This window comes from Anolis sagrei, chromosome 8 (genome assembly GCF_037176765.1).
Source record: "Anolis sagrei isolate rAnoSag1 chromosome 8, rAnoSag1.mat, whole genome shotgun sequence".
Classification (NCBI taxonomy): domain Eukaryota; kingdom Metazoa; phylum Chordata; class Lepidosauria; order Squamata; family Dactyloidae; genus Anolis; species Anolis sagrei.
In genome coordinates this window covers 43,515,065-43,533,029 of record NC_090028.1, presented here as the reverse complement: position 1 = coordinate 43,533,029, position 17,965 = coordinate 43,515,065, and the positions used below count along the sequence as shown (strand labels likewise).

The window sequence follows — 17,965 nt, the reverse complement described above, 5'->3', positions numbered from 1 at the left end:
CGGAGGAAATTCCTTCCTTCTCTGGTTCAAAACTGGCTTCTCTGGCTTAAACCAGAAGCGGGAAAAGCAAACGGAGGGAATTCATCCTTCTCTGGTTTAAAACTGACTTCTCTGGCTTGAGCCGAGGCCAGGGACTAGAAGCAGGGGGAAAAGCTGAATCATTTCCGACTCACTTCCTAAGTCGGAAGAAAAATGGAGAGACTAGCTTCGGAAGGGCAAAGGGACTTCCGGTTTCCTAAAAATATTCAAAATCTCTTCAAAAGGGTAATTTTCCTAAAATTATTCTGAATTACGAAGATTCCAATGGTACCTAACCATTCCTAGTATCTAGATGTATGAGATGCCAAGAATAAAAAGGCTCTGATTCAGTTTAGGACAAAGAAGCATGCAGAAAGTATAGAATCATAAGGAGCCCCCAATGGCACAGTGGGTTGTGTTGGTAGGACTGAAGACTGACAGGTCACAGGTTCGAATCCAGGGAGAGTGCGGATGAGCTCCCTCTGTTAGCTCCAGCTCCTCATGCGGGGACATGAGAGAAGCCTCCCATGAGGTTGGTAAAACATCAAAACATCTGAGTGTCTCCTGGAAGGACATCCTTGCAGACAGCCAATTCCCTCACACCAGAAGTGACTTGCAGTTGTTCAAGTCACTCCTGACATGAAAAAAAAAAATAGAATAATAGATTTGGAAGGAAAGGAGGGTTAAATAATTGATCTGCTGAACTTGTTGAGTAGATCAATAGGTATCCTTCGGCGGGAAGGTAATGGCACTCCATGAGGTCATGCTGGACACATGACCTTAGAGGTGCATCATTTCTACTTGCGGGGAGAGCTGCTCAAAGCCTGGAAGGGAGGCCAGGTAAGTTGTCATTATTTTTCAAAGGGGTCTGGGGACTTTGTGGAGTGGTGGGTGGAGGACCCTCCAGACGTTCTCCCAGGCTAGTCCTGGGAGAATGTCTGGACACCCATCCCAGAAAGCGCACACTTTGTGTGTGTGTGGGGGGGGGGGGGGTATGAACAGGCACCCAGGAAAATCCACATATTTAAAACACGGATTCTCCTGGAATAAAGGCCTGTCTGGATCCACCCTCAGATAATCCAGTTCAAAGCAGATATAGTGGGGTTTTCTGCCTTGATATTCTGGGATATAGGGCTGTGTGGAAGGGCCCCTGGTGACCCCCACCCCCCCACCCCCAACCTGATTTATGGGACATCAACTGCTGTGAGAAACAGAGATTTGTTCTCAGGTGAATTGGGTTCAGACAGCAATCTCTTGTTCAATTAGAAGTAGATTTCCTGTTGCACCAGCCAAGCCTCTCTTGGGCCTCTTCTACCCAGCCATGTAATCCAGTTCAAAGCAGATAATCCGGAATTACAGGGCAGTGTAGAAGGGGCCTCAGGGTCCTTCCACACAGTCCTATATTCCAGAATCCCAAGGCAGGAAACCCCACAATATCTGCTTGGAACTGGGTTTTTCGATCTTATTGTGATGTTTAGGTTTGTTGTTTTAGTTTTATTTTATTGTATTTTGTTGCAATGTATTTCTGGGCTCAGCCTCATGTAAACCGCCCGAGTCCCCTTTGGGGAAATGGTGGCGGGGTATAAATAATAATAATTATTATTATTATTATAATTATAATTATTATTATCATCATCATCTTAGTCCACACTCAGATCATGTGGGATTTCCTGCCTTGATATTCTGGGATAAAGCACTGCGTGGAAGGGCCCTGAGTCCACACTGCCATAAATTCCAGTTCAAAGCAAATAATAATAATAATAAATAATAAACGTTATTTATACCCCACCACCATCTCCCCGATGGGGACTCAGAGCGGCTTACATGAGGCCAAGCCCAAACAACAAATTACAACAGAGTAAAACTGAAAACGCAAACCGAAAATACGAACAATAAACAACAACATCATAATTACATAAAACATGTGAATACATAACAATATAAAATTACAATAAGCACAAACACAGTGACAATGGGTGGGCTACATGTAATGATTAAAAGAAAAACTAATTAAAAACTAATTAAAAACCCAGGCGAGATCAAAGAGAAGCAGGTTATTTGAGGAGGAGGGCTCATTATAGTGGAGGTTGTGGAATTAATCCGGAATTATAGGGCAGTGTAGAAGGGGCCTCAGGGCCTTTCCACACAGCTCTGTATCTCAGAATCCCAAGGCAGGAAATCCCACAATATCTGCTTGGAACTGGGTTTATCTATCTTATTGTGATGTTTAGTTTTGTTGTTTTATTTTTATTTTATTGTATTTTGTTGCAATGTATTTCTGGGCTCAGCCTCATGTAAACCGCCCGAGTCCCCTTTGGGGAGATGGTGGTGGGGTATAAATAATAATAATAATAATAATAATAATAATAATAATTAATATTATTATTATTCTTTATACCCCACCACCATCTCCTCAAAGGGGACTTGGGGGCAGTTTACATGAGGCTGAGCCCAGAAATACATTGCAATAATAATAATAATAATAATAATAATAATAATAATTATTATTATTATTATTGTCTGAGTCCACACTCAGATCATGTGTGATTTCCTGCCTTGATATTCTGGGATAAAGCACTGCGTGGAAGGGCCCTGAGTCCACACTGCCATAAATTCCAGTTCAAAGCAAATAATCCGGAATTATAGGGCAGTGTAGAAGGGGCCTCAGGGTCCTTCCACACAGTCCTATATTCCAGAATCCCAAGGCAGGAAACCCCACAATATCTGCTTGGAAGTGGGTTACCTGAGTCCACACTCAGATCATGTGGGATTTCCTGCCTTGAGATTCTGGGATCTATAGGGCGGTGTGGAAGGTCCTCAGAGAGAGTTCAGTTGCTTGGGATCATCCACCACCAAGAAGGCCCTCTCCTCACTGGATGTATCTGTTATAGTTGTGACGCCTGGCTCAAGAGCAGTACGTGTGAAAAAGATCTTGGAGTCCTCATGGACAACAAGTTGAACATGAGCCAGGAATGTGATGTGGCGGCAAAAAAAGCCAATGGGATTTTGGCCTCTATAATGTCTAGATCCAAGGAAGTCATGCTCCCCATGCTCTATTCGGCTTTGGTTAGACCACACCTGGAATATTGTGTCCAATTCTGGGCACCACAATTCAAGAGATATTGACAAGCTGGAATGTGTCCAGAGGAGAGCGACTAAAATGATCAAGGGTCTGGAGAACAAGCCCTATGAGGAGCAGCTTAAGGAGCTGGGCATGTTTAGCCTGAAGAAGAGAAGGCTGAGAGGAGATATGATAGCCATGCATAAATATGTGAGAGGAAGCCACAGGGAGGAGGGAGCAGATCAAGGGTCTGGAGAACAAGCCCTATGAGGAGCGGCTTAGGGAACTGGGCATGTTTAGCCTGAAGAAGAGAAGGCTGAGAGGAGATATGATAGCCTTGTATAAATATGTGAGAGGAAGCCACAGGGAGGAGGAGGGAGCAAGCTTCCTTTCTGCTTCCCTGGAGACTAGGACGCAATGGAACAATGGCTTCAAAGTACAAGAAAGGAGATTCCATCTGAACATGAGGAAGAACTTCCTGACTGTGAGAGCTGTTCAGCAGTGGAACTCTCTGCCCCGGAGTGTGGTGGAGGCTCCTTCTTTGGAGGTTGGATGGCCATCTGTCAGGGGTGATTTGAATGCAATATTCCTGCTTCTTGGCAGAATGGGGTTGGACTGGATGGCCCAGGAGGTCTCTTCCAACTCTTGGATTCTATGATTCTATGACATGTGAGAAAACCCACCCTTGAAGATTTGGAAACTCGGGTAGACCTGTGTGTTTTTTCAGTGCAAGGATGTCCCTTTCAACTTGGCAACCTTTTCTGGCAAGCAGGAGACACATTTCTGCTCCGGGCTTTGGATGCCACCTATGAACGGTTTCCTTTTAACCCTATTCCTGGACGGCGCTCCTTGCTGTGGAAATGGCATCGTTTCAAAATGTGAAATGTGAGATAGCCCAGAAGGAGAAGCTTATGCAACCCTGGCGGGAGGTGGCTTGCAGGAGCTTCAGCTGGAACGGGCACACAGTTTCATCGTTGGACTTGGCCTGGCAAGGAGATGGACCTGCTGAACGCTCGCAGCATCCTGGTGACCGGGTCCAACCGGGGCATCGGCTTTGAGATGGTCAGGCAGCTGGCCGAGAGAAGCAACCGCCCAGAATGGATCTTTGCCACCTGCCGGGACCCAGAAGGACCACGTTCCCAGGTAAGCCTCAGGGTGGCTTTGGGAAGGGAATGACTTGTTCATGACCAGGGGGTGGTTCCCAAAGGAGTGGAGCTCTTGGCCACTTTGGGGCACGGCCACCCCAATCCTTTTTCCTCTTTGAGATCAATCAACCCCTAGACATTCAACTGAAGGGAAGCCAGGTTTTCCTCCTCAGACCAGCAGACAACGTCATCTGCTGAAGTCGAGTGATGGGCAATACAGGACTGAGGTCCCATCTACGCTGCCATATAACCCACTTTCTGAATGAATCTACGGGTCCACCTACACTGCCATATAATCCAGGTTCTGAATCCGGATGATCATATATGCATGCTTCTCCTGAAGTCTTTGCAAACTATACACACACACACATATATATCTTATAAAATAATTTCCCCCTCAAATATTTGTTAATCTCTTCTACAGATATATAGGCATTTCCCCCTGCAAGCCTTTGCAATCCTTATGCAACTCTCTCTCTCTCTCTCTCTCTAAATGGATTTTATATATGAATTTTCCCCCTCATATGTTTGCAGGTCTTTGCAAATCCTATATATATACTAGCTGTCCCCCGCCACACGTTGCTGTGGCCCAGTCTGTTGATCTGGAAAATAGAGGAATGAGAAAGTGTTGGTTTCTAATATATGTAATTTCTTTTTGCTTGCGGGTAAACAGTTGCTGTTTCAATGTATTGTCGAAGGCTTTCATGGCTGGAATCACTCAGTTCTTGTGGGTTTTTTCGGGCTATAGAGCCATGTTCTAGAGGCATTTCTCCTGATGTTTCGCCTGCATCTATGGCAAGCATCCTCAGAGGTGAGGTCTGCTGGAGCTGGGAAAAAAGGGGTTTATATATCTGTGGAATGACCAGGGCGAGACAAAAGGCTTTTGTAAGTTGGGCTGGGTGTGAATCTTTCAACTGACCACCTTGATTAGCATACAATTGTCAACAGAATAGCAGAGCACCTGATGAACCAACCTGGGCACAGCATGTTATTATTTGAGAACACAGAAATGGTGGACCACTCTCACAACCACCATGTCAGACAACACAGAGAAGCCATTGAAATCCACAAGCATGTGGACAATTTCAACAGAAAGGAAGAAACCATGAAAATGAACAAAATCTGGCTACCAGTATTAAAAAACTCTAAAATTGCAACAGCAAAACAGCAGGGAGAAAAACAGGCAGGGACAACTAATCACCTTTCAAGAAGAGTTTGCTCCAGGCACAGTCAGCCCATTGTATGCTAATCAAGGTGGTCAGTGGAAAGATCCACACCCAGCCCAACTTACAAAAGCCTTTTGTCTCACCCTGGTCATTCCACAGATATATAAACCCCCTTTTTTACCAGTTCCAGCAGACCTCACCTCTGAGGAAGCTTGCCATAGATGCAGGCGAAACGTCAGGAGAAATGCTTCTAGAACATGGCCATATAGCCCGAAAAAACCCACAAGAACTGAGTTGCTGTTTCTTTTGTCAGTGTTGATGTGGAGAGTGTCTGGTTTGCCCACATATCATTGTCCTCCTTTAAGGGTCCCTTTCAAATCTATACTATATCTCTCTGTGTGTGAATCATCTCTCTCTCTCTCTCTCTCTCTCTCTCTCTCTCTATATATATATATATATATATATATGGCTGGGTGGCTCTTTGTCGGGAGGACTTTGATTACGTTTTCTTGCTTTGATGAAGGGAGTTGGATTAGATGGCCTTAAGTATTTTCTGTTGGTCATGAGGGTTCTGTGTGGGAAGTTTGCCCTGATTCTGTCGTTCGTGGGGTTCAGAATACTCTTTGATAGTAGGTGAACTATAAATCCCAATAACTACAACTCCCAAATATCAAGGCTATTTCCCCCAAACTCCATCTGTGTTCATATTTGGGCATATTGAGTGCTTGTGCCAAGTTTGGTCCAGATCCATCATTGTTTGAGTCCACAGTGCTGTCTGGATGTAGGCGAACTACAACTCCCAAACTCAAGGTCAATGCCCACCAAACCCTTCCAGTATTTTCTGTTGGTCATGGGAGTTCTGTGTGCCAAGTTTGGTTCAATTCCATCGTTGGTGGAGTTCAGAATGCTCTTTGATTGTAGGTGAACTATAAATCCCAGCAACTACACCTCCCAAATGACAAAATCATAATTTTTTGAGTGATGGTGACTCTTTGTGTTGTGAGACATTTTTTTGCCAAATTTGGTGTGATTTAGTTCATTGGTTCTTTTGTTCTTAAGGTACTCATTCTGCACAGAGCATTTATAGATAGATAGATAGATAGATAGATAGATAGATAGATAGATAGATAGATAGATAGATAGACTTCCCCCTCAAATATTTGTTAATCTCTCCTACAGATATATAGGCATTTCCCCCTGCAAGCCTTTGCAATCCCTACGCAACTCTATCTATCTATCTATCTATCTATCTAAATTAATTTTATATATGAATTTTCCCCCTCATGTTTGCAGGTCTTTGCAAATCCTATATACATATAGATATCTACAGATTTCCATGTACCTGTATATCAATATCTATATGTATACCTTATTTTTATATATGAATTTTCCCTCATATAGGCATTAACTATTTGCCTGTTACTACATTGGAAGCCGGCCTGAGTCCCCATGGGGAGAAAGGGCAGGATACAAATGAAGTTTTATTATTATTATTATTATTATTATTATTATTATTATTATTATTATTATGTTATTGTTGATACCATATTGTTTTTGTTGACCCTCCTTTTCCACTTGCAGAGCTAGTTTGCTGTTTTCCTTTGAAATATGGCAAATATTCCAAAACCTTTTACCTGATGCCTCAACAGAAAATACTGTCTTTTCTGATGGTCTTTGGCAACCCCACAGACACCCCCTTGTGACACCCCCCCCCCCCCCCGGGGTCCCAACCCACAGGTTGAGAAACACCGATCTAAGGGCTAGAATGGTGCAGGTGAAGTTTAAGTAGCAATAGACTTTATGGCAGTCTACACTGCCATAAAAATCCAGATTATCTGCTTTGAAATGGATTATATGGGCCTTAGATGGCCTTCTGAGAGTTGCCACACATTGTACCGAAGCCAAACCAAGACATTTGCCCTTCAACCTCTGGAAAGTGCGCAATGAAAGGTGGTGCCAGGCTGAGCCAGTTTGCAAGATTGCGGGTTCATTGAATGTCAACAAAACGGTTAACCATTGATTGTGCCCTTGAATGAATCCATTTCCTTATCAGTGGGGAGGAGAGTGTACTTTTCCTTCACCAGAGTGCTATGGGTTGCACTCTGTATTTTGATAATCAAACAATAAACCTTTGTTCCTTGTCGAATTATGACCTAATCTGCGGTAACAGAGTCTCAGAATGTATTGTAACCAATAGGAATCTGGTTTTCATTTAGCTCACACTTTGTGGGAAAGGGGCAGAACATTTTCCTGCCACCCACCCACCCAGCCAGTGGGATTTACTTAAATATTATTAAATACTTATGTAGGATGCCGCAGAGCAGGGATGTTTGCTAAGGTATGGTGCAGGTTGAGATATTGGAAGCCAAAATTCAGCAACCCACCAAAGGCAAGGTGAGGAGCAAAGGTGAGGAGAAGCTGCTTGGCATGCCTGCTACTTTGAAACCAGATTGAAATGCACGCTGGGTTTCAAAGCAACAGGAACAGAGGTTTATTGCTTTCAGGCCTGAAAGAATGTCGGATACAGAGTCTCCACTCAAAAGGACTAGGACATAGGTTTTGAGTGGAGACTCTGTACAGACATTCTTTCAGGCCTGAAAGCAATAAACCTCTGTTCCTGTTGCCTTGAAACCCAGCATGCGTTTCAATCTGGTAGTGCAAGGCATTGAACTCCCACCATGAAATAAAGAGTCAGACACAAGAACATGGATCTAAAGGGCCATTTTCTGACCTATTTATTGAAAGAATTTGCAGTAAGCTGTAGAGGGAAAATCTGTAAAAATGCAACATATAACTCATGGCTGAATGGCCACCTGGTGAGCCTAGTCCCTGGGCCAGGTGTCACTTCCTCTGACCACCTCCAAGGACAAGCGTGCACCAAGGATCCCGAGGGCCAAGCAAAATTCTTTGTCTGCACCTCTCGGCCGATCATAGTTGGAAGGCCATCATGAGGGCACTCCCTCCCAAACCTCAGAGTTTGTCAAGAGTGAGGACCCTCCATCCAGCCCCAAGGGGAGCTCCCCTTTTATGAAAACTTATGGGGACTTTGGTGGGAGTCCACCCTTCACCCCCTAAGGCGGGGGTGCCACGGTGCCTACCATCACCATTTCACCTTTAACATGCCATGGAAACTTATTAATACTCAAGGAAACCTATTTAAATGACACCACCCAAAAGCCAATTACCACACCCATCTGAAACAGTATGAGGTAGGCGAAAAAACCCCCAATGCAAACTTGGGGGGAAAAAATTCCTACCCGGCCCATGTGCGACCAGTCTATACTCACACTGTCCATAGGGAGGGAGGGAGGGTCACGCCGTCCAAAGGAAACTGAAAGAAGAACAGAGCAGCCTCACCCAACTTTCTGCTCCGCCCCCTCACATGCATGGGCCAGCAACTACCTGGCCCAAACCAAGTCTGCCTCCTTCATGGGGTCATTCAAAATGCCCTCCCGCATCCTAAGCTTTGCTTGGATGCGGGTGGGGCTTTCATCCCATTTGACAGCTATTCCAAGTCCTTGCTCTGAAACGTGGTCAAGTTTGGATCCGGGTTCTTGTTAGCTGTGGAATCTCTGTGACGTCTGAGGTGGACGGAGGTTCCCTCGTGGTGGGAAAATGAAGCGCAGTTATTTGTCCATTTGGAGCTGGAGTCATTTGGAGGGTCTTCCCTGGAGGAAAGGGCTGGGCTTGGCAAATGGTTGGAGGCAATATGCAAACAGTCACAAAAGAGCAAGCCTCAGAGACTATGAGGAGATTGTGCAAACAGAAGCAATTCAATGGAAGGCATATACATTTCATCACGGTGCTGTTTGTGTTTGACTAATCTCAGCTTCTGAATCCCTTTAACAAATGGGTGAACTAATACCTGTTTGAATTGTCCCTTTGTGTGAGCCCACCTCACAGCTAGACATTGGAAGAGTTCTACAAGCACATATATAAAATGTCTCTAGATGTGCTGGATCGTACCTGCACATATCAATTTCAGCGCATCTTAGTTTCTTTTAATATAAAACATATCCTTCCTTAGGCGATCCCTTGTTGTCTCAGTAGGATTGTCTTCCAAGATCGGTGTGCTGGGGGTGGGTCCATAGGTGACTGTGGAGCCCAATTCTTGACTGGCATCTTCTCCTGCAGTGAGGGCATCGCTTTCCAGACGGAAGGCGGTCCCAGTTGGGGTTGGCTTGACGCACCTTCCTTTTGGCACGTTTCTCCCTTTCGCCCTCCATTCGTGCCTCTTCAAATTCTGCAGCACTGCTGGTCACAGCTGACCTCCAGCTGGAGCGCTCAAGGGCCAGGGCTTCCCAGTTCTCAGTGTCTATGCCAGAGTTTTTGAGGTTGGCTTTGAGCCCATCTTTCAATCTCTTTTCCTGTCCACCAACATTCCGTTTTCTGTTCTTGAGTTCAGAGTAGAGCAACTGCTTTGGGAGACGGTGGTTGGGCATCCAGACTACGCTGCCGGTCCAGTGGAGTTGATGGTGGAGGACCATCGCTTCAGTGCTGGTGCTTTTTGCTTCTTCCAGCACGCTGACATTTGTCCACTTGTCTTCCCAAGAGATTTACAGGATTTTCCGGAGGCAGCGCTGATGGAATCATTCCAGGAGTTGCATGTGACATCTGTAGACAGTCCACGTCTCACATATATACATATGTATAAACATCTATACACATATATAAACATATATACCTGAGCCCCAACTAGTTTATAAGCACATGTACACCATAAACCATGAAATTTATTTAAAGGGATATATATATATATATATATATATATATATATATATATATATATTGTTCCAAGGCTTGGAGCGAAACTCCTTTGTCAGGGGATTTGAAATCGATCTATTGTGTTAGGTTTCCCTTCCAGTTCTACCCAGGACACTCTGATTTCAACAAATAACTAGTTAATCCTCAGTGAATAACTAGTTAATGCCTGGGCTTGGCTGGGTTGTTGGAAACATGACCTACTTGTGTATATATCTATATAAATAAAAATGTAATGTCCGTTTGTGGGATTAACATAACTCAAAAACCACTGGATGAATTGACACCAAATTTGGACACAAGACACCTAACAGTCCAACAAGTGACAATCACTTGTAAAAACACTGAAAAACACAGCAGAAGGGACTTGAAAAGCAAAAAAAAAAACCCTCCAAAAATTGCATTACAACACATGTGCAAAACCAAAGATATATACACAAACACAGATATATACACAAATATATACACATATATGCACACACAAAACACATACACAGAAAGGGGAAAGGAAGGAAGGAAGGAGAGAAGGAGTCAGAGAAAGAGGGGAAAAAGGAGGGAAGTAGAGACGAAAGAAAGGTAGAGAAGGAAGGAAGGAGAAAAGGAAATAAAAAAGCGAAAGAGGGAAGGAAGGAGAGAAGGAACGAAAGAGAGAAAGAGGGAGGGAAGGAAGGAAGGAAAGAGACAAGGAAGGATGGAACCAAAGAGCAAAGGAAGCAAGAAAAGAAACAGGTAGAGAAGGAAGGAAGAAGAAGGGAAAGAAAAAGAGGGAAGGAAGGAAAGAGAGAAAGAAAGGAGAAAAAGACGGAGGGAAGGTTGGCCACAGCAACACGTGGCGGGTACAACTAGTGTGTGTGTCTGTGTCTGTGTGTATGTATTTATGTATGTATGTGTATATATATATATATACACATATACATACATACATACATACATACATAAATACATACACACAGACACAGACACACCACACACACACACACACACACTATATATATATATATATATATATACACACACACACACACACCGTATGTATATAAATAGTTGATCTTTCCCAGAGGGGGGTCAATTTTTTGACAACATATATTCTATACACCTATTTGTAGACCCAACAACAATGTAGCAACTACAGTCTGTGCTGAAAATGGAAGGTAGACACACCTTAAGCTCAATGTTCCCTTTCAATCACTCTTCAATTTATACCAGGAAATGGAGAATATATGACAAACTAGTGGCTTTGGTATGTTTCAGGAGTTGAAGAATCTGGCTGCCAAGCACCAGGAGGTAAAGATCATCCAACTAGGTATGTGTACCCCCCCCCCTCCCAAAACCCCTTCTGATGACAAGAAGACTTCCTCTAAGTTTCAGGAGAAATAAGTGAGAAGGTCTGAATCCAATTTATTGTACCAATTTGAAAAATCTAATAACTATTTATTTACAGTATTTATATTTATTTACAGTATTTATATTCTGCCATTCTCACCCCACAGGGGACTCAGGGTGGATTACAATGCACATGTACATGGTAAACATTCGATGCCATAGACACGCAACATATATAGACAGACACTCAGAGGCTATTTAACATTCCAGCTTTTCCATGAGGGTATTCTGGCCAACAGGGGAGCTGTTGCTTCACCGTCCATTAGTGACAATGATGAAGTACTTCCTCATTCTTTGCATGCTTGCTGGAGATTTTTATGGCATCATAAATTAGCCTCCCTGCATAAGCGGTACCCAAATTTCCTACTTACAATCATAGAATCCTAGAGTTGGGAGAGACCTCCTGGGCCATCATCCAGTCCAACCCCATTCTACCAAAAAGCAGGAACATTGCATTCGAATCACCCCTGACAGATGGCCATCCAGCCTCTGTTTAAAAGCTTCCAAAGAAGGAGCCTTCACCACACTCCGGGGAAGAGAGTTCCACTGCTGAACAGCTCTCACAGTCAGGAAGTTCTTCCTCATGTTCAGATGGAATCTCCTTTCTTGTAGTTTGAAGCCATTGTTCCGCGTCCCAGTCTCCAGGGAAGCAGAAAGGAAGTTTGCTCCCTCCTCCTCCCTGTGGCTTCCACTCACATATTTATACATGGCTATCATATCTCCTCTCAGCCTTCTTTTCTTCCAGCTAAACAGGCCCAGCTCCTTAAGCCGCTTCTCATAGGGCTTGTTCTCCAGAGCCTTGATCATTTGAGTTGCCCTCCTCTGGACACATTCCAGCTTGTCCATATATCTCCTCAATTGTGGTGCCCAGAATTGGACACAATATTCCAGGTGTGGTCTAACCAGAGCAGAATAGAGCATGGGGAGCATTACTTCCCTGGACCTAGACACTAGGCTCCTATTGATGCAGGCCAAAATCCCAATGGGCTTTTTTTGCCGCCACATCACATTGTTGGCTCATGTTTAACTTGTTCACGAGGACTCCAAGATCAACTTCTAAAGAAAGACATTCGCAGTTCACTCAGACATAGAGAACAGCACATCTTCGTTTATTTTTATAATGTCTGGGTGTAACGGCACAGTGCGACTGACTCCCAGCCAACTGCGCCACAGTCTAAGAAACTAGATGTAATGTGGTCTATTTAATGCAATTTTTTGGGTTATTCCCCAAAATCCTAGGAATAGGCATAAAAAACAAGACACAAAGATTTTTCTTTTTGAGCTTTGTAATAAACGTGATCTTTGCTCACTTACGAAGCTTTGAAATGTTGTTTTGGTGGTAGATACCACGGATCCATCCAGTATTGAAGCCGCTGCAGCCACAGTGACTAAGCTGTTGAAAGGATCTGGACTGAACCTGTTGGTAAACAATGCTGGCATTTTGAAGGTAGTGACCCAGGAGACACCACAGTCCATGTCTGAAATATACGAGACGAATGTCATTGGGCCCATGATGGTCAGCCAGGTACGACGATGCTCTTGTCCTCCTCTCTTCGTCACATTCTTGTCCTGGTTTCTAAATCCTCACTGTTTACAGGACAGATAATCAACACAAAAATGAAAGAGATTGGATAGAGCATGTGAATCAGATAACATCTAAGAAATAAAGTATGTCAATGATGTTTGCTCACTTTACGAGGGTTGAATGAAAAGTAATGCCTCCACCTTCGTTACTTGGGTTTGGAAAGGAATATTTTAATAAATCAAACGCAGAAATAATCCTTAGAATGTGCTCTTTAACTACCACTATTCAGTTTTCCACATAATCACAAGACAATTGGATGCATTTCTGCCAACAATGAACAAGTTTTCTGAAGCCATCGCGGAAGAAGTCGACACTCTGTTTCTGCAACCAGCATCTCACAGTTCTCTCAACATCTTCATCAGAAGCATCATGATGTCCCCGCAGATCTTCTTTCATTATCGGGAACAGATGGAAGTCAGACAGTGCTAAATCTGGACTGTATGGAGGATGCTGTACGTGGTGGGATCCGGTCCCTGAAGTTCTGCTGTGGTGGCATGTGAAGTGTGTGGTCTGGAATTGTTATGGTGCAGGAAAACATTTCCCTTTTCCTTTCAGACCCTTGTTAGCCATCGTTTCAAAGTTCGCAGCGTTGTGATGTAACGCTCTGTCCTGCCAAAATGGAACTGTAGAGGAGAGTCTACTGAACAAGCCAGTACCTGCCTCATACCAATACTGTCATCTGTTGAGGAGTTACGAAGGTGGAGGCATTACTTTTCATTCAACCCTCATATTATAGTTGCATTGTACTATAACTGCATAACTCTATCTTCCACAATTGCAATTAAAACAATATAAAATTCTGGCCATTATATAAAAAATATAAAGAACACAATCCCATTACAAACTCTTTCAGTTGCATAGATTTTGCACCCAAGTCTTGCCTGAATAAAAAAGATCTGCCAGAGAAGGTGTTATCAAGATCCCAAAAAGGATCCCTAGAATCTGGAGGTCTCAAAAGCTAAAGTAATCTTTCACCCAGAAACCTAATTTGGGTTAGCCTCCACAGTTTATTATTTATTTATTTATTTATTTATTGACAGTATTTCTATTCCGCCCTTCTCCTCACCCCGCAGGGGACTCAGGGCGGATTACAATGTACACATATATTGAAATGGCAGGGAGAAGGTTTCAGGAAAAGAGACAAAGAGAGGTCCGGAGGTCTCAAAAGCACGGATTTTATTTCCAGCTGGGACCCTGGAGTGGACTTGTGTCCAAAAGCTTCCAGAGCAATGATATAGGCGTTGACTGTGGCTTTTATAGCCTTCAAATTCAGGCAGTCCTTGACTCTTTCTTCTGTTTCTCCAGGCATTCCTGCCCTTGCTGAAGAAGGCATCCCAGGAAAGCCCTCACAAAGGCATGAGCTGCAGCAAAGCAGCCATTATCAACATGTCCAGTGAAGGTGGCTCCATCACTTCGGTCACTCTGCCAATTTTAGTCTCTTATCGTTGCAGTAAGGTACGGCAGAAAGAGCAAAAACATGGGTTGTATTATTGTTTACAATTTAATTTCACCCAAAGATGTGAAAATTGGCTTTATAACTTGTATTCTTGACAATTGTGTTGCACTCCAGGACAGGAAAAGCCCTCTGACTGTAAACACCACACCTTGATTGGAAAATAATCCTTTTATTGAAGATAATTAAAAAGCAGCAAGTAAAAAACACTTTAAAGAAATAAGTAAATCCAATTAGGTAAGAAGATAAGCAGGAGCAAAAACACTCCAGGGGAAAGTTCAGCAAAGTCTTTCTTGAGCCCCCAGTGGCACAGTGGGTTAAACCCTTGTGCCGGCAGGACTGAAGACCGACAGGTCGCAGGTTTGAATCCAGGGAGAGGTGGATGAGCTCCCTCTATCAGCTCCAGCTCTTCATGCGGGGACATGAGAGAAGCCTCCCACAAGGATGATAAAAACATCAAATCACCCAGGCGTCCCCTGGGCAATGTCCTTGCAAACGGCCAATTCTCTCACACCAGAAGCAACTTGCTCCTGACACGACCAAAAAAAATTTTTTTTATTGCAGTGCCGTTCTTATACAGTGCAATATATCCAGTTTTGTCCTACATGACCAGACATCCTCTGGTCATGTGAGACTTGTCCTCTAAAAGATTGATAGATAATCTTTTAGAGGACAAGTGCCACAAGGTGACTCTCATAGTGGCAAAATTCCTCGCAGTGGCAACAAGGATGAGAAAGAAACTAACCTCTGATATTACTTGAAACCATGGGAGAATTTATTAATGACTGTTTGTTCACTGATGGGTCTATGGACCATAATAAATATTGTTGTTATTGTTGTTATGCAAAGATGAAATAACATTCTATTGCCTGTTTATGGAACTGAAATGTATGTTCCCCTGGCGTTTCTCCTTCCTAGGCTGCTCTTAACATGCTTACCAAGTGTCAGTCCCTGGATTTTGGCAAAGAGGACATCCTGAGCATTGCATTGCATCCTGGATGGGTGGAGACAGACATGGGAAAGTCAGTGGTAAGTCATTTAGGGTGGAAATCACTTTTGGTTTTTAAGGGGGGGGGGGGGGACAGAATTCAAAGAGCTAACAAATTGAAACTGAATCCAGACAAGACAGAGGTCCTACTGGTCAGTCGCAAGGCCGAACAGGGCATAGGGTCACAGCCTGTGTTGGACGGGGTCACACTTCCCCTGAAGGCGCTGGTTCGCAGCTTGGGAGTGATCCTGGACTCATCGCTGAGCCTGGAACCCCAGGTCTCGGCGGTGGCCGGGAGAGCTTTCGCACAACTAAAACTTGTGCTCCAGCTGTGCCCGTACCTTGGGAAGTCTGACTTGGCCACAGTGGTCCACGCTCTGGTATTTATTTGTCGTGTTAGGGCAGCCAGTCAATTGTATTACATTTCTAACAGAACAAAACAAACAAACAGACAAAACACAAAATTTGCAAGTTTGGTAGTGGATTAAATGTCCTTTGACCAGTATCTGACCCTTGGAGTGCTTCTGGGGTTGCTGCAAGAAGGTCCTCCATTGCACATGTGGCGGGGCTCAGGGTGCATTGCAGCAGGTGGTCAGTGGTTTGCTCTTCTCCGCACTCGCATGTCGTGGATTCCACTTTGTGGCCCCATTTCTTGAGGTTGGCTCTGCATCTTGTGGTGCCAGAGCACAGTCTGTTCAGCGCCTTCCAAGTCGCCCCGTCTTCTGTGTGCCCAGGGGGGAGTCTCTCATTTGGTATCAGCCATTGGTTGAGGTGCTGGGTTTGAGCCTGCCACTTTTGGACTCTTGCTTGCTGAGGTGTTCCAGCGAGTGTCTCTGTGGATCTTAGAAAACTATTTCTTGATCTGAGGCATTGGCATGCTGGCTGATACCCAAACAGGGGATGAGCTGGAGATGTCTCTGCCTTGGTCCGCTCACTATTGGCTGCCACTGCCCGGCGGATGTCAGGTGGTGCAATACCGGCTAAGCAGTGTAATTTCTCCAGTGGTGTAGGGCGCAGACACCCCGTGATAATGCGGCATGTCTCATGAAGAGCCACATCCACTGTTTTAGCGTGGTGAGATATGTTCCACACTGGGCATGCATACTCAGCAGCAGAGTAGCACAGCGCAAGGGCAATCTGTCTTCACTGTGTCTGGTTGTGATCCCCAGGTTGTGCCAGTCAGCTTTCGTATGATATTGTTTCTAGCACCCACTTTTTGCTTGATGTTCAGGCAGTCTTCGCCCTTGTTGCGCCAGCTCCACTGGCTGCCAATCAGCTTCTGAGCACAATTCAAAGTGCTGCTTTTAACCTATAAAGCTCTACATGGTTCTGGCCCTGTTTACCTGTCTGAATGTAGTCTCCCCTATGAACCATCAAGGGCGTTAAGATCATCCAAAGAGGCCCTGCTCTTAGTCCCACCACTTCGCAGTTGCGTTTGGTGGGGATGAGAGACAGGGCCTTTTCTGTGGTGCCCCCAGGCTATGGAACTCTCTCCCAGTTGAAATTAGATCTGCCCCATTCCTCCTGAACTTTAGGAAGCAAGTGAAATCTTGGCTGTGGAATGAGGCATTTGCAGAGTGATGGCTAAGACTGGTAATTGACTAAAGTTATTGACCACAATATGTGGACTGAGTTGGACGTTGTTTTTATCTTGGCGAATGGTTTATATGTATTTTTAACATATTGTCTATGTATGATGTTTTAAAGGTTATTATTGTTAGCATTGAATTCTTGCTGTTAGCCGGTCTGAGTCCCTCTACGGAGGTCGAGAAGATCGGGATACAAAAGTTTTAAATAAATCAATAAATACTTGGGAAATACTTATGTACTACGGTTGATTGTGCAGTTTCCACTATAGCTGCTCCATGGTGTTCATGGTGTTCATGGTGTTAATTGTCAACAGATTTTTTTTCTTAATCTTAAACTTATCCATTTTACTGTGACTCAATTAAGAAATTGTGCAAATTATAAAAATTATAACAGTACCAACACTTGAACAGCACCAGCCCTCCACATTTGTAGTTAATAAACCTCTTTGGACATTGAGAAGCAGCAGCTAGGTGGTCATTTCTTAAGGGTGCTTTGATTGTGCTTTGGATGCTCTTTTGCTTTTTCCAACATGCAAAGCCCAGGGTCATTTGTGCATTCTCTTTTTCCAGGGACAGCCTCCGCTGACAGTGGAGTTCAGTGTGAAAGAGATGCTGAAGACCCTTGCCTCTCTTTCAGAGAAAGACAACGGCTCCTTTGTGGACTGGGAGGGGAAAGTCGTTCCTTGGTGAGCTTCTGTTCCCAGCAAATCCTGCAGAAGGAGCTGCTCACCCTTGGCAAGGCAGATGTCATCGTCTTCCATTAAAATAAAAACATGGGCTGGCGTGTTAAGTATTTTTGTCATTGTAAACTTGCAA

General features: G+C 44.1%; 1 protein-coding gene across 1 annotated transcript; it reads left to right on the top strand.

The window, feature by feature from the left end:
- Nucleotides 1-4,014: 4,014 nt before the first annotated feature.
- On the top strand, nucleotides 4,015-17,942 carry LOC132782937 (C-signal-like). The gene is made up of 6 exons (XM_060787929.2): nucleotides 4,015-4,222; nucleotides 11,403-11,454; nucleotides 12,878-13,059; nucleotides 14,425-14,574; nucleotides 15,491-15,601; nucleotides 17,720-17,942. Exons 1-6 carry the CDS (start codon nucleotides 4,076-4,078, stop codon nucleotides 17,837-17,839), a joined length of 762 nt encoding a protein of 253 aa, XP_060643912.2. The 5' UTR covers nucleotides 4,015-4,075; the 3' UTR covers nucleotides 17,840-17,942.
- Nucleotides 17,943-17,965: the final 23 nt, after the last annotated feature.